Genomic DNA, 18,677 nt, shown 5'->3' with positions numbered 1-18,677 from the left:
TGCCCTCTGCCTGTCTGACTCTCCTCTGCCTGTCTGACTCCCCTCTGCCTGTCTGACTCCCCTCCTCTGCCTGTCTGACTCTCCTCTGCCTGTCTGACTCCCCTCTGCCTGTCTGACTGCCCTCTGCCTGTCTGACTCTCCTCTGCCTGTCTGACTCCCCTCTGCCTGTCTGACTCTCCTCTGCCTGTCTGACTCTCCTCTGCCTGTCTGACTCTCCTCTGCCTGTCTGACTCCCCTCTGCCTGTCTGACTCTCCTCTGCCTGTCTGTATGTCTGAAGGTCAGCTCTGGGGGCGATGGAGAAATCGCCCCGAGCAGGCGGGTCTACGTAGCAGCTTAGCCAATAGCTGATTCAAGCTCTGAACGAATGACATTAAATTTAACCAATCAGCGTCCTCAAATCTAATACGAGAGGGGCGCCCCAAGCCAGCTACTGCTCAAGATCCGTGTCTATGAAAATGTGCATCAGCTGAACCGCATCATGCAGCAGGCAACATCACACATCCCCAGAGAGGCTGATGGGGGCTTTGTGAGGATGCTTGAAGACGAGGTTTTCTGTTTTTTCCTGACATTGTTCCACAAGATCATGCCACAGGTGGATATGCTTTTCAACCAGCTGCAGAAGAGGAACTTGGACCCTGTCTTCATCAGAGCACTGGTCCAGAGGTTCACAGACAGCATGCAAACGATCTAGATGCTGACAAAGCTGTTGTTAGAAAGATGAGTTGCTCACTTCCAACAGTCTGTAAAAGCCTAAATGTGCCTTGTCATCAAAGTGAATGAATATCATGGAAGAGCACATCACAATTATATCTGTTTAGAAGTTTAAAAAGGAAAGAGAAGAGACAATCAGATTTGGATAACAATGCGGGTAAAGTAGTTATTAGACACAATCCACCAGTTCAATTTCTAGAAGAGGCCTAGTTGTTATTGAAGATTCAAGATTAATTTAATTGTTACACACAGGCTAAATGCACAGCAGAATAAAATTACATTGCATCTGGCTCATGAATGTGATATAAAACCGACTAACGTTTAAAGAAAGTGAATTATATAAACATATTATTGCACACAATGAATATAATTGCACATCAAGGAGTCTGATGGCAAATTAGCAACTCAAACTATATTTTTTGGACCAGGGCCTCCATTTCCTCTCTGTGTGAGGACAGTGAACCTGACCAGCAGCACCAGAACCATGAAGAGGCGAAGGATCGCCTTTATGTTCCGGCCATGCTCTCCATGGAGAAGAAACTCCTCGGACTTTTCTTGTACATAGTTGTCCTCAGTCTCATTTGCTTAAACTGGTCATGGAGGCATCACAATTGAATTGAGACCTGTAAATTAGATGTAATGTTCTTCTTGTTAACTGTATTTTATGTAGTATTGATATCTGTGGATGTGTTGTGGTTGTGCCTTTTGAGTAAGGGGAGAGAGTTTTAAAGCAGAAGTGTTACTGGAGTTTACCATCTCTACACCTCAGAGCATTAGAGTCCCATGCTTATATACACTCAGGTCAGACACCTGAGCTTCAGGACTTAACAGTAGTTTAACACCAGTATTACGATCTCCTCACCTCAGAGCACTTGAATCCCATGCTTATGTACATTCAGGTGTCTGAATAGCTTCAGGACTTAACACCAGTATTCCTAATTACACTTCATGTTTACTTCCCATGATCTTTGCCTCACTATTGGTTTACCAAACAAAGCAAGGTCAACAGGGGCATCACATTAGGTAAACCTTTCTATTACATGTTATATTGTTATATTACATTAGTATTGTATTACATGTTTATTATTGTATTATAATACATGCGGTGGTGGAAGTACTCAGATCTTGAACTTCAGTAAAAGTAGCAATACTACCATGTAGAAATCCTGCATTCAAAATCCTTCTTAAGTAAAAGTGCAGAAATATTAGCATATGAATATACTTAAAGTACCAAACATAAAAGTACACGTTATGCAGAATAATGTATATTATTGGATTATACTTATTGATGCATTAATGTGTTCAAATGTTGCAGCTGGTTAAGTTGGAGCTCATTTTAATGACTTTATATACTGCTGGGTAGTTTAATCTATAATAATACATCATCATTTATTCGTTGATCATATTTTGTATTAATAATCTGAATCTGTAAAGTAACTAAAGTTGTCAGATAAATGTAGAGGAGTTGAAAGTCTAATATGTCCCTCTGAGATGTAGTGGAGTAGAAGTAGAAAGTAGCAGAACATGGAAATACTCAAGTAAAGTACAAGAATCTCAAAATTGTACTTAAGTACAGTACTTGAGTACATTTACTTAGTTACTTTCCACTACTGAGTACATTTTATACTGTTGTGTTTCTCTAAGCATTCTTTACTGCTCCTGTTGGAATAAAATAATTGTTGATTATTTAACTGCAAAGTAGTAATGTGTTTTTGATACCTTCACTTTTTTTGCATTAAATCATACCGGGATGTTTGCTGAAGTTGATTGGATGTGGCACAGCCCTACCTAGAAAAAATTCCACCAGCCGCCACTGGTTACAGTGCTGACATGTATTCACTAAAACAACAAGATATGGAGGACGGAACCTGCCAAAATCAAAAATAAATGAATGAAGAAATAAATGACTCAATAGATGAACAAATGTGTCATTAAATGCAGCAAAAATAATATTAAAAATAAATTACTTGCCATTATTTAATTGATAAAATGTGACATAAATTGATATTTCTGTTTTAATTTGTTTCTTTATTTATTTATTTATCTTTGTATTAATTCCCTTATTTATTTACTCTTCTGTTTATTTTTCCCTTTCATTTATTTATGTATTTATTTAAATGTATTTATTTTTGTATTATTTATTTGGTTATTTATTTTTGTATTATTTATTTGGTTATTTATTTTTGCATTTATTATTTACTCATTTTTAATTTATTTTTAAATCTATCTATTTAGTTATGTATTTATGCATTTATTTATTTATTTCTGCACGATTTTCCCTTTGCATTTCACCCCTTATTTATTTACTCTTCTGTTTAATTTTCCCTTTTAACTATTTATTTTAATTTATTTTTTGCATTTACTTTATTCATTCTTTCCATTTATTTTTTCCTTATTATTTCCCCAAACGTATTTATTTCTGTATTCTTTTCATGTTCGCTGACCGCATTCACAACTGTTCAGGTGCAGATACATCTGAACATGTTTGTACTCTGTGATGGATATCATCAAGGGTGGAAGAAGTAGCCTACTCTGATCCTTTACTTAAGTAAAAGTAACATTACACCAAAGATACAACATCAGCGGTGGTACATTTCAGATACATTCTGAGTACAGAGGCAAAACCATACTTGGCTTTGACACTATTTAATTTGTGGCTTCCAGAATTCCGCAGCACAAAGTCCAAAATGCATTTCTCCAGATAATTTGTGGGAATAAAAGTTGTTTTATTTACACTATCATAACTACGTGCCTCCCCCTGCCACAAGCTGATTGACTTTGGCTTGCATGGTGACATTTTATTGTTTCACAGACTTTGCAACATTGTTTGATATCAGCACAACTTGTCAAGAGAAAGGCGGAAAAGGTTTTGTGGAGCGTCTTAGTGGCATGTTTGAATATTTGGCATCGATACGATGTGTGTCTCTCAGCTTGCAGCTCCTAGGGTGAACAGAGTTAGCAGCGATCCCTTCTCATGTCAGCCGGAAAATGGCACCTGGAAGGGTGAGAAACAATCAGGGTTGATACCTGTCTGAACCTGACTGCAGCTCACCAGTTCATTCATCATCAATTCACCTGAACGAGCTGCAGTCACTATTACAGTCTAAACAGTTTAGTACTAATTAGTACTAGTAAGTGGTCCTACTCTTAAAGGGGAACCGCCTAAATTAAGAATTTCAATCTGTTATTTCCATGGCTCAAAGCCAGAAACCAGAGAAGTCTCAAACTTGTGATGTCATAGGGTATAAAGTCTGGAGCAGCTCCTCAGACAATGAACGGGAGACTGACTTTGTGGACCCACAGAATGTTTGTTTTCTTTTTTATACTCAAATTATCTTTATTCTATTGTTGTCTTATCAGTTGTGAAACAGAAAATGTTCCCATATACTCAGATCATTCCCCTGGGTGCTCTCAGTGTCATCTATAACATCTCTCCACATTCAATATTAGATTTTAAAAAAACATATCTGTATACCACACATTGTTGTGGCATGGGACCAGTCTGTCTCCTTCTCTCAGAGTCTTATAAAATGCCCACTTGTCTCAGACAGAGGCACTCCTCGGAGACTCTCCAGCTCTGCTCATCACCTCTCCAGGTCAGCTCACCTCTCCATCTACGGGGGCGCGGGAGGTTACGGGGATCGAGGAGCGAGGAAACGACAAATAAGAGCTTTGGGATGCACCCAATTGTGTTATTGTTATGAGGCGTTCAAAGTCGGCTTAGGAAAAATTACTATTGGGCGAAGGTAAGGTTAGCATGATGTGTTCAAATGTAATCTAGTAAATTGTCGTTTTTGGTGAGAAACTTGAATAAATACAGTTGTTTAAAGGAGATGTTTTCACATCAATATAAAATAGATAACAGAGAGAGAATTATGACCTCTTTAACTTCCTAACACTAGCTCTAAGCAGCTTGCCAAGATTTTTTTTAATCAAAACAAATATTTAAATAATCATAATCATTTAAATTGTGTTTTTATGTAAACAACCACTATAGATGTCAATAACAAAGTACAGTAACCTACAGGTTTATTTCCAATGACAAACAAAGTATTTTGTTTTCACTTTTCAACTCAACTAACTATATATCCACCAATATGAAGCTGGGAAATGTAACATTTAAAGAAATGAACTACTAACATTAATGTTGTTTGCTGTGGTGGACTGCTAGCTAGACACCCGCTAATCCTTGACGTCAGTTAAGAACAAGCTTACTTAGAACACTGTTGATGCTCGTCTCTGGCTTAGTTTTTACCAGCAGTGTTAGCTGTTAGCAGCATTCAGTTAGGTAACATTAAAGGGACTATATGTAACTTTCAGAATTGCTTGTTAACAGCGACACCTGTGGCCGTTAAGTCAACGAAAGTCAGCGTTGTGCTCGCGCTCGCGCTCGCGCTCGCTTGCTCTAAAAAGACATAAACGCGCATCGCTCAAAACAGTGAGGCGACACACGTCAGCTAAAGGCACAATATCACTACTTTTCACCAGCTTGGCAGTAATGTTAGCTGACCAGACGAAGGTCTCTCCATGAATCAATGCTGATCCTAGTGTTGGCTTTTCCTGCTTCAGCAAAAGCGGGTCAGTGCCAGGGCTCTGAAGCAGGAAGAGAAACGTTATCGCCTCCGACTGCACCCGGAGGGAGACACCGGCACCCGGTCGGAGACGGTAACGTTTCTCGCTGCGGAGCCCCGTCACTTCACAAGACACGGAAAACCTCTGTTGGTCTGGAGGAGCTGCAGTATTTATTTCTGCACAAACTCTCACTGTACATTCACTAGATATTCTCAGAGCTAAACTAACTCTTCTGCAGTGTGGAGTGAGCGCGCATGCTCGTCTAGAGGTGGAGTGAGACAGCGAGAACGTGCGGTGTTTGAGTGAAGGCAAGCAGGCAGAGGAGCAGAGACTCCGGCCACACGCATATGTGCATGGGATCCCGACCCGGTACATTTATACACTTAAAAAGTTACCAACAGTCCCTTTAAGGCAAACATACGTTTTTAATATGTTAGCAGGATGCTGAATAGGTTGTAACTGTTATTTTCTATATATTTCTTTAGTTTGTTGTTGAATGTTCCTATATAAACCAGAGGTTACATACACACACTAAAACGTTATCATAAACAATCTTTATTTATCAGTTAGCTTGAATTAAATCTTGATCTAGCGTTAGATCATATCATGCTGGTAATATATAACAGTAGTAATCTAAGCTATCTCTGTAATGCAGGCACTACACTAACTGTTAGTTTGTCATATTGTTTCCTCTCTTAGACAACAGAACATCTATCTAGCGCTGTGCTTTGGCTGGTAAGTATAGAAATATAGTAACTGAAATTGATAACAGACCACATAACTTGACTGTGAATAACTGTTTGGCATCCTTAGACCTTTTCATTTTGTTTAAATAAAATGATTTAAACCAGACAATGATTTATTTTGTGTACTCTGCTGTAAAGACAGTTGCATATCCTAAAGGTCCTAAGAGGAAATTAGACATATTGAAGGGATGCAGTTTTGTCTTGTTGACAACACAGTCAATATTACCACACAACTCACAGTCAAACTGTAAACTTTAACACTAAAATTATGAATCTTGAATGAGACTGATAATAAAAAGGTTTATTTCACCCAAATACTACTCCCTCTCTCTCCCTCTCTCTCTGTCTCTCTTTGTGTTTAGCAATGCAGTTCATCTGTCTGATATACATACTAAGCATTTCTTCTTTCCGCCTATTCAGGAAAATTCAAATTTACCACAAAAGCTTCCAGCTTTTCTAGCAATGTGTTTCAGCTCTTAGCTTCTTTAGCTAATGCAGTTTAGCTTCCAACTCTGCCAGTTGTACATTTCATCTTCTAGGCTTTTCAGCAGTGCAGTGCAATGCATTTGAGCATTAACATTTTTAGGTAAGTCATTTCACATTTCTGCATTTTCAGCAATGCTTTGCAATTAATTTCAGCTGTCAGCATTCCCACACATTTTCAGCAGGAAATGCATTTTCTAGTTATATGTGGAAATCGCCTTTGTGGTCCTTTCCAGCAGAGGTCCCCACCTCAAGTTACCAAATTATTGTTCACCGTCGCAGAGTAGTGTAAAAAAGGCCTCTGTGCATGTGTCCTCCTCCTATCTCCTGTGCTTGATCATGGCTGCACATGTGCTCTCACTGTGCATGTCTCCTCCTCCTATCACCTGTGCTCGATCATGCACTGTGATCATGCACTGTGATAGGTGTGGCAGCAATCGCTTCAGGGTGTCAGATCAGAACACTATTTTGTGCTAAGGTGAGAATGCAGAAACAGAGAGATGCAGAGTCCAAGTGTAGAGTTAAGGCTGTTTATCTTGATGCAGATCAAAGCATACAAAATAATGGTGTGTGAAAGGAGCCTAATGAGAAATTAAATAGTTAAATGCAAGGTCCATCACAGTTTCTGTATATTTTCCATCGACGCACACATGAAATGTCCATTAGACATCAATCATAGCAGGTGAAGTCCAGCCGTCTTCTCCTTATCTGTACTTCTCCCTCAGTGCTGTATTTGGGGGCCTACTCAGTGCAGGCACACTGATGGCACATGCACAGTTCACGATCGGGCACAGGTGATAGGAGGAGGAGATATGCACAGTGAGAGCACCCATGCCTGGAGAAATAACAAAAAGGATCGTGTACCTTTGTGTCTTTTGAGAGCTAGATCACAGAGCATTGTGAACATATTCACTGCTTATATATATTGTACTCCTATGGTTCACTCTACTGGGTGAAAACAGAACTACAGCTACTAGACTACAGCCTTCTTAGAGGAGTGCAAGGGATAAGGTGAAAGTGTCAGGTGTGTTGAAAGGAGTAGCCACATAGTGATTCTCACCTGCCGACATAAAGAAACAGCCCATAGTAAGAGTGTGAGAAAAGTCTCAATTACGTGAGAGTTCTGTATAACATCTGTAAAGTCCCTCCCTGTAATTTATCACACATGTTTTGCATGAAAGACATTTGTGTGTTAATGAAAAGAACAAAACAAAAAAATATCTATTTATATAGCTATGTATCTATTTATTTTTGTATTTATTAAGCCTATTTATCTTCTACCGTTACCCAGATCCTGTGCTTAAATAATATTAACAGGGCGGACACACAGGGAACGTCAGGAGCGCGTGGCGGCTGTGTTACCTGTTGTTTTTTATTTCGGCGTCAGTGTTAACAGGTTAGAGCCGCCACATTACGTCTCAGCTGCGTCTCTTTAATAGAATAGAGGTCTCGCCTATTTTTGACTCGTGCCGCGTGCGTCTCACAGCAGCAACAGACAGTGAATGTGATCTATTGACAGTGTATTAACATATCAGCTACATTAATACAGTTTACATATCTAGACATCTGTAGAATATGTCACAGACAGTGAAGGTGATCTATTGACTGTATATTGACATCATACCAGCAAGACTTTACTACTGTTTCGAGGTCTATCTGTAGAATATGTTACGGAGATGAAAAAAAGTAAATCAACACTTTCTGCTATCATTTCAAAATAAAAGCCCTTAAGCGTTTTTTTCTATGGACAGAATTCCTTCATTTGTTAACACGAGGCTTTTATTCTGAAATACGTGCCCGACAGTGTTCTAGAACATGCAGTGACTTGGAGAGATCCATGAATGAATATAGTACAGAGTTTTAATTGTGGATTATTACTATTATTTACAAATTACCACACGTTTCTTAACCTTTCTCTGTCTAAAATAAATATAAATTATATTTATAATGAAATGAAATGGGCATTAAAAGGCAAACTCTATGTAGAAAGACAGCAGCAGCAGAAACGCAGCAGAAAAGCAGCTGAAATGCAGCTGAAATGCAGCTGGTGTGAACACCCAACGCATATATCACGCAGCCACCACGCGACACAGCTGCCACGCGCTCCTGACGTTCCATTTGTGTCCATGGCTTTAGACCATGGGAATAACATGTATGAATTTTGAAAATGGGCATAGTTCCCCTTTAATATTCATGTTTGCTTGCAGTGTGCTGCAGTTTGACAACAGAGGGCAGCAGAGGCCTGTCAGTGGGATGCTGATTTCAAGGGACGTTGCAAAACTAAACATATATTATCTCAACTTTACTTTATCTTTAATGAATAACGTTAAATATGAATTAAGATCTTACACTTTATTTTTCTTGAAGATTCAAACTGCTCCAGTGAAACTCACTCCTCTCTCTCTTTTGTCCATTTTCAGCATCTCTTCATTTATCCATTTTAGCCTCATTCTCACCTCAGGCTTTTGAGAAAAAGAGGCACAAAACACACACATGCTCTTTATTGATTTGTGCAGAATGTTGTTGGACACCAGTAATAGTTGTCACCTGCTAGTTGAAACTATACAACAGATAAAAGTTTTGAAGGAAAGTGCGTCGTCATTGTTCTGCCAAAAAAAAACACCTGTAGACCTGCTGTGAATATAGATTTAGGGTGTGGTAGGGAAACGTTAAAGGTATATCTATCAAGGGTTTTAATATATTTTTTTCTCGGCTATAAACACTGAGAGAGGTTACACTGTAAAAAAAAAAGTCTAAAATAACGGAAATTTTCCGGCAGCAGAGGCGCCAGAAAATGTCTGTTAGAAAACGGAAAAAAAACAAAACAGTAATTATCTTTATATAATTAACCTTTGTTACTGTAATTTTACAAAGAAATATTTTACTTTTAACATATATTTATTGTTAGAATAGTCATACACCGTAAATCTAAGACCATTTACATATAAATCACAAATGAAACATGTAATTTTACGTTGCAAAAGGCCAAATTTACATTAACTCAGAAGTTTTGCAAAAACAATCTGTATTTTTACAAGAAATATTTTTAGAATTCCATGAAATCCTTTTCTTCTAACATAAATTAATTGTTAAAATAGAGTCATAAACCTCTAAAAAACAGAATAATTATCTTTAGAAATGATCAAGAAAAGCTTAAATACAGATAATTACGATTGTGATTTCAAAAAATACTGTAAATCTAAGACCATTTAAATATAAATCACAAATGAAACATGTAATTAGACAGACAAAAAAATTAAAATTTCTTGAAAAAAACTAAAAAAATATGTTTTTTTTTACAGTGTACCTTAATACCAAAAGCTAAAAATTTGCTTCTGGAAGAACATTTCAATATATTTTTTTCTCTGTTTTAAGTGTAAATGTGCAACAAGCGATCAAACACTGACGCACCACTGCGCCAAAACAGGACAGTTCCATCTGCTACACACAAAGAACAGCGACAACTGCGCACATCTGGACCAATGTCAGGATTATTGTAGACCCATTATAATTATTATAATAATAATAAGGAAGTTCAACCTCGAGCACAATATGCAGCATTGATTGTCATATTTCCTGGGCTACCTGACGCATGAGGAGAATGATGTTCCCACCGGGCGTTATGATGAGTGACTGGGTTGGTCCCACTATATAAAGGAGGCGCGCCCACTGCTCTGCTCTGTCTCCATTCAAGCCAAGATGAGCTACGGATCTGATAACTATACCTCCTCCTCCTCCTACCGGAAGATTTTCGGGGAGTCTCCCCGTTATGCGTCCTCTCCATCCCGGACAACGATGTCCTCCTCCCGTGGAGGAGGGTACCGGTCCTCCTCGGCATCCCGTAGCAACGTCTCCTCCATGGGCTTGTACAACAGAAAGTCTGGCCGCTCCATCTCCATGTCCATGCCGATGGAGCCCTTCGACCTGGCGCAGAGCAACGTCCTCAACAACGAGTTCAAAATCGTCCGCACCAATGAGAAGGAGCAAATGCAAGGTCTCAACGACCGCTTTGCCATGTTCATCGACAAAGTGCGCAACTTGGAGCAGAGCAACAAAGTGCTGGAGACGGAGTTGACCGCGCTGCGCCAGCGGCAGACCGAGCCGTCCCGTCTGGCCGAGCTGTACCAGCAGGAGATCCGAGAACTGCGCTCCCAGCTGGACGAGCTGAACGGGGAGAAGTCCCAGCTCGTCATCGAGAGGGATTGTATCGAGGACGACCTGCAGAAGCTCCGGGGGAAGTACGAAGAGGAGTACCGAGCCCGGGAGGACGCGGAGGCCATCCTGAAGGCTTTCAAGAAGGACGTGGACGACGCCACCATGGTGCGCCTGGACCTGGAGAAGAAGGTGGAGTCTCTGCTGGACGAGATCAACTTCCTCAGGAAAGTGCACGACGAGGAGGTGGCCGAGCTGACGGACATGATCAACGCCGCCCAGGTGTCCGTGGAGATGGAGGTGTCCAAGCCGGACCTCACCTCCGCCCTCAAGGAGATCCGAGGCCAGTACGAGTCCATGGCGTCCAAGAACCTGCAGTCCGCAGAGGACTGGTACAAGACCAAGTTCGCCGACTTGTCCGAGCAGGCCACCCGGAGCACCGAGGCCATACGAGCCAGCAGGGAGGAGATGAACGAGTTCAGGAGGCAGCTGCAGTCCAAGACCATCGAGATAGAGAGTCTGAGAGGAACCAACGAGTCTCTGGAGAAGCAGCTCCACGAGATGGAAGAGAGGCACAATGTGGAGATTGGAAACTACCAGGTAAATCACTCCAATAATGACTTGTTCCTTTGCTTTTCCTGTAACTTTTTATGATTTTATTCAAGATTCAAGTTTTATTTGCCATTTGCACCTATAAGTACATGTGAATTCTGAGCAGTCTACACCGAGTTAGCTTTAAGAAAAGAAAAAAGGTAGAAAATGCACAAGGTAATTACAGTACAAAATAAGTAGCACATTCAACTCAACACAATAAATAAATAAATTACTAAAATATAAAACGCCCTCAGTGTAGTCAATAAATAAACTAATCTACCCTCTGCACAGGAATGATACCCCCAGAATACAAATATACAGTATATATATATATGCTCCATGACCATGTTAAAAGAACTTGCAGCTCTCAAAAAAATATTTAAAAAAAGAAATAATTAATATATTTCAGACAATTACACAGTGGAAGGCAGCATATTGCACAGCATTACAGTCCATTCAGTTCAGCTGTACTGTGTGTCAATAATGGTATGGAAGTGAGGTGTTGTGGTATTTGTGTACCTCTTTAACTTTTTATGATATATTATGTTTTTATTCCTTTTATTTCTTGATGTTAATGTAAAGCACTTTGGGTACCTTTTGGTTATTGTAAAGGGCTTTACAAATAAATGTTGATTGATTGATTGTTAAGCGAGCATATGAAGGGACTTTTTTAATTTTTTTTATTTTTCAGTCATAAAAGTTTATTTACATTGAAATGAATACACTGTATGGCGTTTTTTTTGTTCTTATAAGATGTGAATGTCAGAGCAATAACAATAAGAGGAGCAGCTGAGCTCTGTCCGTGGTGCTGAAACTCACTCCCCCAGGACAGTGCGCTCAGCAGCTGCATCTGACAACGCCCACTGAGTGTGGGAGCTCTCAATGAGGGATTTCACTGCTGGTTTGGATACAGCACTCCCAACTGAGTGGATGTTTTTTTTAATAGGACAAACATTTTTAACCCATTTTGCTCTCAAATCAGCTACACAATGGTTAGGAATGACAGAGGTCTTTGTTTTGGGCCACTGCGATTATTCCTATGCATGTAATGTGGTCACAGCCTATTATTTCTATCTTTAACCCTGCTCTACTTTTCTTGTGTTGTTTTGATTATACTTAGGACAACATGATGGACCTGGAGAATGATCTGAGGGCCACCAAGGGCGAGATGGCTCGTCACCTGAGGGAGTACCAGGATTTGCTCAATGTCAAGATGGCACTTGATATTGAAATTGCAGCTTACAGGTGAGGTTTCTTCTCTCAAAAACAGCTCACACGCCATGAGTTATGATATAACCTCTATGTATTGGGATTTAAAAAGAGATACAGGCATTTTTTTAGGGGGTAAAGTAACTCCCTCCCTTGTTAAAATGCTGCCCCTGACCACCATTACTCCTTTCCAACCCCCCCCCCCCCCACCCCCCCCCCCACCCTCCCCACCCCCCCCCACCCCCCCCACCACCACCCCTCCCTGCATCGTCCTCTCTGCAGGAAACTCCTGGAAGGCGAGGAGACCCGCATCGGGACGGGGATCACCTACTCTGGCTCCTCCATGAGCGCGAGCGCTGGGCAGGGCTACAACTACCAGAGCCGTATGTACACCAGCTCCAGCAAGGGCTCCAAGAGGGAGGGCAAGGACGAAGACCAGCAGCAGAGCAAGTCTGGAGGCAAGGTGTCCCAGCGTGAGGTTTACGAGGAGACGGTGGTCACCACCACCAAGAAGACGGAGAAGCAAGACCCCAGCGACATTCCCACCAATCAGAAAAACTAAGAGCCTACTGTAAGCTTGTTTTGACCCCCTTACCCCTACATATCCCATGCTAAAACAAACCCTGAGCCTTTACACTTCAGCACTTGTGGGGATCTATTGCCTCCTTATTATAAGCACAGTAAGATCGCCATGGTTTCTATCTGCAGTGCACCATTGTGTGCCGGATGTCCACAAGTGCATAGAGTGTGGGATCTAGATGTTTGTGTTTACGTGGGTTTGTCCTTCCCTGTCCCCTTTGTCCCCCCACGTGTGTTCCCCCAAAGGAAATCCATTATAACTCTACTGTAACCATCACTCTGTACGAAACCACAGCGCATCTGTGCCCTCTCTCTTTCTCCTTCACACACTCAACATCGAACAGCAACGAGCACTTACTGTAGGTAGCATCTCTTACAGGAGTTTGGTCTTTCATGATATAATACTCAACTGGTCCGTCGCACTTCGGGCTGATGTTATATCAACATGTGACACTGAAAACACGGTAGATAATAACTCTGGTCATTCACTACTACCACAAGCTGTGAGAAACTCTTAACACATTCCAGTGGAATTTAGTTTAGTGGGAAAGCACACAGTCTGCAGTTAAAAGAAACCAGCCAAGATAAACAATAATATATGATAGTGTATTGCTGAGGTAATATGTTGAGTCTCTTTCTTAAAAATGGAGTTCAAAATGTGTCCTTGCACAATTTTTTTGATTTATAGTAGTTTGACTGCGGTCCAGTCATCTCTGCGTGACAACAGTATGGAAGACTTAACTTTTTTCACTTCCCGGGGAAGTTTCTCAAAAGTCGATTCCCGTAAATGAGATTTGAAGCAAACACGAAAACAAATGTATTAACCAAGCATAATTTGCATGGTGTATGTAGATGTCATGCTTGCATGGAATCCATTGGCCCATTGCTCGTTCGACACGATTTCATAGTAAAAAAAAAGGCCGGCTCATGCCTTCCTTTTCTCCATCTACCATGCTGAGCATCATTGTGCACAACACTCATTAATAAGTGTAATAGACACGTGCTTGTTAGCCTGTAGGCTAGATTTGAGACTACTGTTATAACTCTTACTGTAGGATGTCAATGCTATGAAGATAAGAAGTTAAAATCCTCTCTAAGGTGCTTCTATAGGAATGTCAAAACTACCAGATTTGGTAAACAGTTTGCACAATGTGCTATGAAGTATACAGGGAAGAGTTACGCAAAGTCAGTTAGAGACTGAATTGTAAACTACGCTTTAGCACAAGATCCTCTGAGATCCACCTTGGTGCGAAGAATTGTTTGCATATTCAACACCATTTCCCATGATGCTTTAAGCACATTTGAGCCCCAGAATCCATACCGTAATCACTCAGCCAGAAGAAAACCATGCCAGCAACGCTCAGAATACGGCACAAATACCAGTCAGGAGCCGCCAGACCGCGACGTGTTTGAAACAACTTGACCTCTCTCTTTATACATGTGGCCATGACTGGATAAGATGTCCGTTGTAGTACGACCTCACCACTAGAAATCCCTCAGTATGAGAGACGTGTAGCTTGTTTTTTTTTTCTACTCGTGCACTGCCGACTTTAACACAGTTTATCCTCCTGCTGCTGGTCATGGCGACCCACGCACTGACAAACTGCACTTACAGTGAAAACAAAAAACCTGCTGATTGAGACTGTTCTGGATTGTTGTTCTACTTGTGATAAGTAACTTAGTACTGTAGTGAGTGTGTCTTTATCTCTACACAGTGGCCTATCATAACTGGGATTATTTAGGGGGCGGAGAAGCTGAAAGTTGGGCATTTTATTTTGTGGATTACTGAATTCCAGTGTAAAGCTGCAGAAATGTACAAGATATAAGCAGCAATTTATAGTATACAGCTATAAATATGGATGAATGGTTCATGGTTGCAAATGTCAAGCCTTTGTCTTTATCCTCTGTCTGAGGCAAAAAATGTCACTACTGCTACTCCTACTACTACTGCTACTACAGTACTACTACTACTCCTCCTACTACTACTTCTACTACTACTGTACTACTACTACTACTGCACTGCCAAACTTTTCTAAGTGCACATGCAACACCACTCCCTTGAAATCAAGCATTTTTCTGAAAACCCAGTACATCACTAATACAAAAACCACCAACCAATCAAGATTTAGCCATAGAACAAATAACTGTAGGATGTGAAATGCCTTAAAACACCAGCTGCTTTTTTTCTGGCCATGTGTGTGATGTATATGATTCTGTTAAGTGGGGTATTTAATCATTTATTAATCTCTTTATTATTAGAGCTACCGTGATTACTAAAGCATAGGGATCGAATGTAGTTGACATGCTATTCTCTTTACTGTTATTACTATGTATTGCTGTATGACACCATATATATCAATAAAGACTTGACATTATTGAGGCTGCACGTGATTTCATTATGTTTGCTTTATATGCAACACCCACTTTTTAGTGGTCTAGAAAAGATCATATTTTGTACTCACGTTTGTACTAAGTACATTTATTCATGTACAATTCTGATGTACTTGTACTTTACGCCATTATTTGTATTTTGTTCTACTTAATACTTCTACTCCGCTACTTTTCAGAGGGAAATGTTGTACTTTTTATTCCACTACATTCATTTGATATCTATAGTTCCTATTTACTTTACAGATTAAAATTAAAGGGGACTTATTATGCTTATTATTTTCCCTTTCCTTTCATGTGTTATATAGTTCTTTTGTACATTTAAAAGGTCTGCTATTGGGCTACAAAGCCCAAAGTCCACACCAAGTAGAATTACTTTCCCCCACAGAAACACTGTTCCTGAAACGCATTGCTTGAAGTCCCGCCTTTTCTTCTGAAGCGTTGTGATGTCACCAAGTAACACACTTTGCCTAGCAGTTAGTTTGGCACGGCTTCAAACAAAGCTAGCTAGAACGGAGTCCGAAAGGTTCGGTTCACCAAGCCGGTATGAGCGTTTTTTCTATTAAATTAATAGGTCCTCTTTAATAATACAAAATCTAGTTGACAAATAAACTATGATGTAATATTATAGGTTAAGGTAAGATAGATTTTATTGATCCCCAATTCACAAGCCACCCAGCAGTATATAAGGTTATTATAATTAGCCCCACCTTGACCGACTGCAACACTGAAGTAATGTAATGCATCAGTAATAATATTATGTACAGTATTCTGAAATGGGCCATTGTGCATCATGAGTACTTTTTCAAATGGTACTTTTAGTCTATTGTATAGACCATTTCACAGTTGCAAACATTCCCAATGTGTCCCAGTTTATTTCCTGTTGCAGTGTATGTGGATGATATCAGCTGACAGGAAGTAAACATGTACCCAAGCTGTTGCTAAGCAACGCAATTCCGTTGAAACGGTCTATAGAAATTTAATGTATTTCTATGCTGTGATATTGTTACTTTTACTCAAGGAAAAGATCTGAGTACTTCCTCCGACCGCTGATTAATGATGAGGAGTCAATGTGGTTTAATTATAATACAGTAGGATGCATGGTTGGGAGAATATTACATACAGTATATAATATATATTCTAACATGCTATTCTTCTGCATGATCAACAGATCAACCTGATCTAAGTGGGGAGTTTTTCTTCTGCTGCACACTTAGAATGATGCAGCAAATGTAGGAGAATCTAGAGAAAGACGTTTTATCTATTAAAGGTTCAATGTCGAGCGCCATTATATTGTTATATAAATATTCTTCTATCATGTTTTCAGTGTTGCCTTGATTTATCTGTAAAAGTAACTATTGCTTTGGACCAGCACAATGACCTTGACCTCTTCCCTGGAGATATATTTCTTCTGCTGCTCCTCAGGGCCACAGGGCAGAATGTGTATTAAAGAAATATGATGGATTACCTGCTGCTGTACTGTACGTTGACCTTTGTAACCCCGCCGCTGCTCCACATACTTACACACACAGTCCTAGACCTTGAGGCCCTAGGCCTTGTGGATTGTCTCTGATTAGCCCATCTCTCCTCTCCCACCAACTGGGTGGGCCAGCTTCGGCGCTGGTTGTGCATGTGTGACGCAGATTGCAGTTCTCTTCAAAGATTTATACCCCTGCAATGCTGCTGAGTAGAAGGTGTGGTGGGAGCCATCCAGTGTGAGATGCCACTGTAAAAGCCCCATTATGAAATAGCCCTCCCTCCTCGTGCTTCAAACTTGAAGAGTGCTTCAACTTTCTATTTTAAGTCTCACCTGAGCCACCCTGGCCCCTCCTCACAGCCATAAAAAACACACAAGAGTGTTACGAGACTATAAAAACACATGAATACCATGTAGAAAATATTGCCTCCTATAGGAAACTCTGGGATTAATTTGAAATTTTATAGCTGCTGAAAGCTTTCAGAGGGTGTTTAGTCCTTCAGTCCCAATGCAATCAGCATACGTTGCAGTTGGCTGATTTCTCAAGTGTGTCACTCTATAATTATTGCACACATGCTTGTCTTAAAATACTCGCAGTGTTGTGTAAAAACGTTATTTTTATGCTGTAATAAAAAGAGCTCAGGAAAAACTGAGCCTAGCAGTTCACGGATAAACACGTTTCTCTACTGATTTCTCACATCTCAGCACATTAAAGAGGACCTATTATGCTCATTTACAGGTTCATACTTGTATTTTGTGTTTCTACTAGAGCATGTTCACATGCTTTAATGTTCAAAAAACATTTAATTTTTTCATGCCGGCGGTGCTTCAGCACTTCTTTTCATCCTCTGTCTGAAACGCTCTGTTTGAGCTCCTGTCCCCGAACCCCTTCCCGAGTCTGCTCTGATTGGTCAGCTGGCCCACTCTGTTGTGATTGGTCAACCAAACAAAACTCTTCAGACACCGCTCCAGCTCCGCTCTAACTAGTTTTGTTTGAGGGCGTGCCAAACTAGCTGCTACGAAGGTATTATGCAAATGTGTTACTTGGTGACATCACCACGTTATGGAAGAAAAGGCAGGACTTCAATCAAGGCGTTTCAGGCAGTTCAGGAGCAGTGTTAGTGTGGGGGAGAGTAACTCCCTTTGGTGTGGACTTTGGGCTCTGTAACTTTGCAGACGTTTAACATGCACCAACTATATGACACACTAAAGGAAAGTATTCTTGTATACTCGTCATTGAAGCTCTTACTCTGAGTGAAATATTCAAACCCAAGAGTTCATGTTTTTATGGTTATGCCATCCTGTCAAACATACATATTCTAGATGCATCATTTTATACACATTTTATTTCCCAAATTCAATCTGACATATCTGGACATATTCTGAAATTTTGGGATCCCCCCCAGAATTCAAAATTAATTAATATTCTGAACGTTTGGATACACATTATGGATTTGCAATGACAGGCCGGTCAGTGGGGTTTGAGAGGTTAATGAATATCATCTGTATGCACACTCCTCGCTGACTGTGGCAATCGTTCCATTTCACATCTTCGCCTTCGCTATCTTGAGGGATAAAGGAGACTGTGTTGAGGGAGAAGCATGTTTTATGTTCTGTCTGGTAATAAGTGTCTGTGTGGGGCTGTGATGGTGGTGGAAATTATGGTTGGAGCGAGGCGGCCATGGCCGTAAATTTCACCTGTTTGTCAGCGTCTCCGGATCAAAGCCATCCCTCTTCACTGGACTGAGGCGTCGGCTCTGCAGAC

At 40.4% G+C, this 18,677-nt stretch overlaps 1 protein-coding gene across 1 annotated transcript; it reads left to right on the top strand.

The window, feature by feature from the left end:
• The first annotated feature begins 10,156 nt into the window (after positions 1 to 10,156).
• Positions 10,157 to 15,422, top strand: inab (internexin neuronal intermediate filament protein, alpha b). The gene is made up of 3 exons (XM_037762693.1): positions 10,157 to 11,265; positions 12,380 to 12,504; positions 12,751 to 15,422. The coding sequence occupies exons 1-3, from the start codon at positions 10,213 to 10,215 to the stop codon at positions 13,028 to 13,030; spliced, it is 1,458 nt and encodes a 485-aa protein (XP_037618621.1). The 5' UTR covers positions 10,157 to 10,212; the 3' UTR covers positions 13,031 to 15,422.
• The last annotated feature ends 3,255 nt before the right edge of the window (positions 15,423 to 18,677 follow it).

The sequence above is a fragment of the Sebastes umbrosus genome, chromosome 3 (genome assembly GCF_015220745.1).
Source record: "Sebastes umbrosus isolate fSebUmb1 chromosome 3, fSebUmb1.pri, whole genome shotgun sequence".
In the NCBI taxonomy this organism is placed as follows: domain Eukaryota; kingdom Metazoa; phylum Chordata; class Actinopteri; order Perciformes; family Sebastidae; genus Sebastes; species Sebastes umbrosus.
The sequence above is the reverse complement of the archived record's forward strand: the minus strand, read 5'-3'. Positions and strand labels throughout refer to the sequence as shown.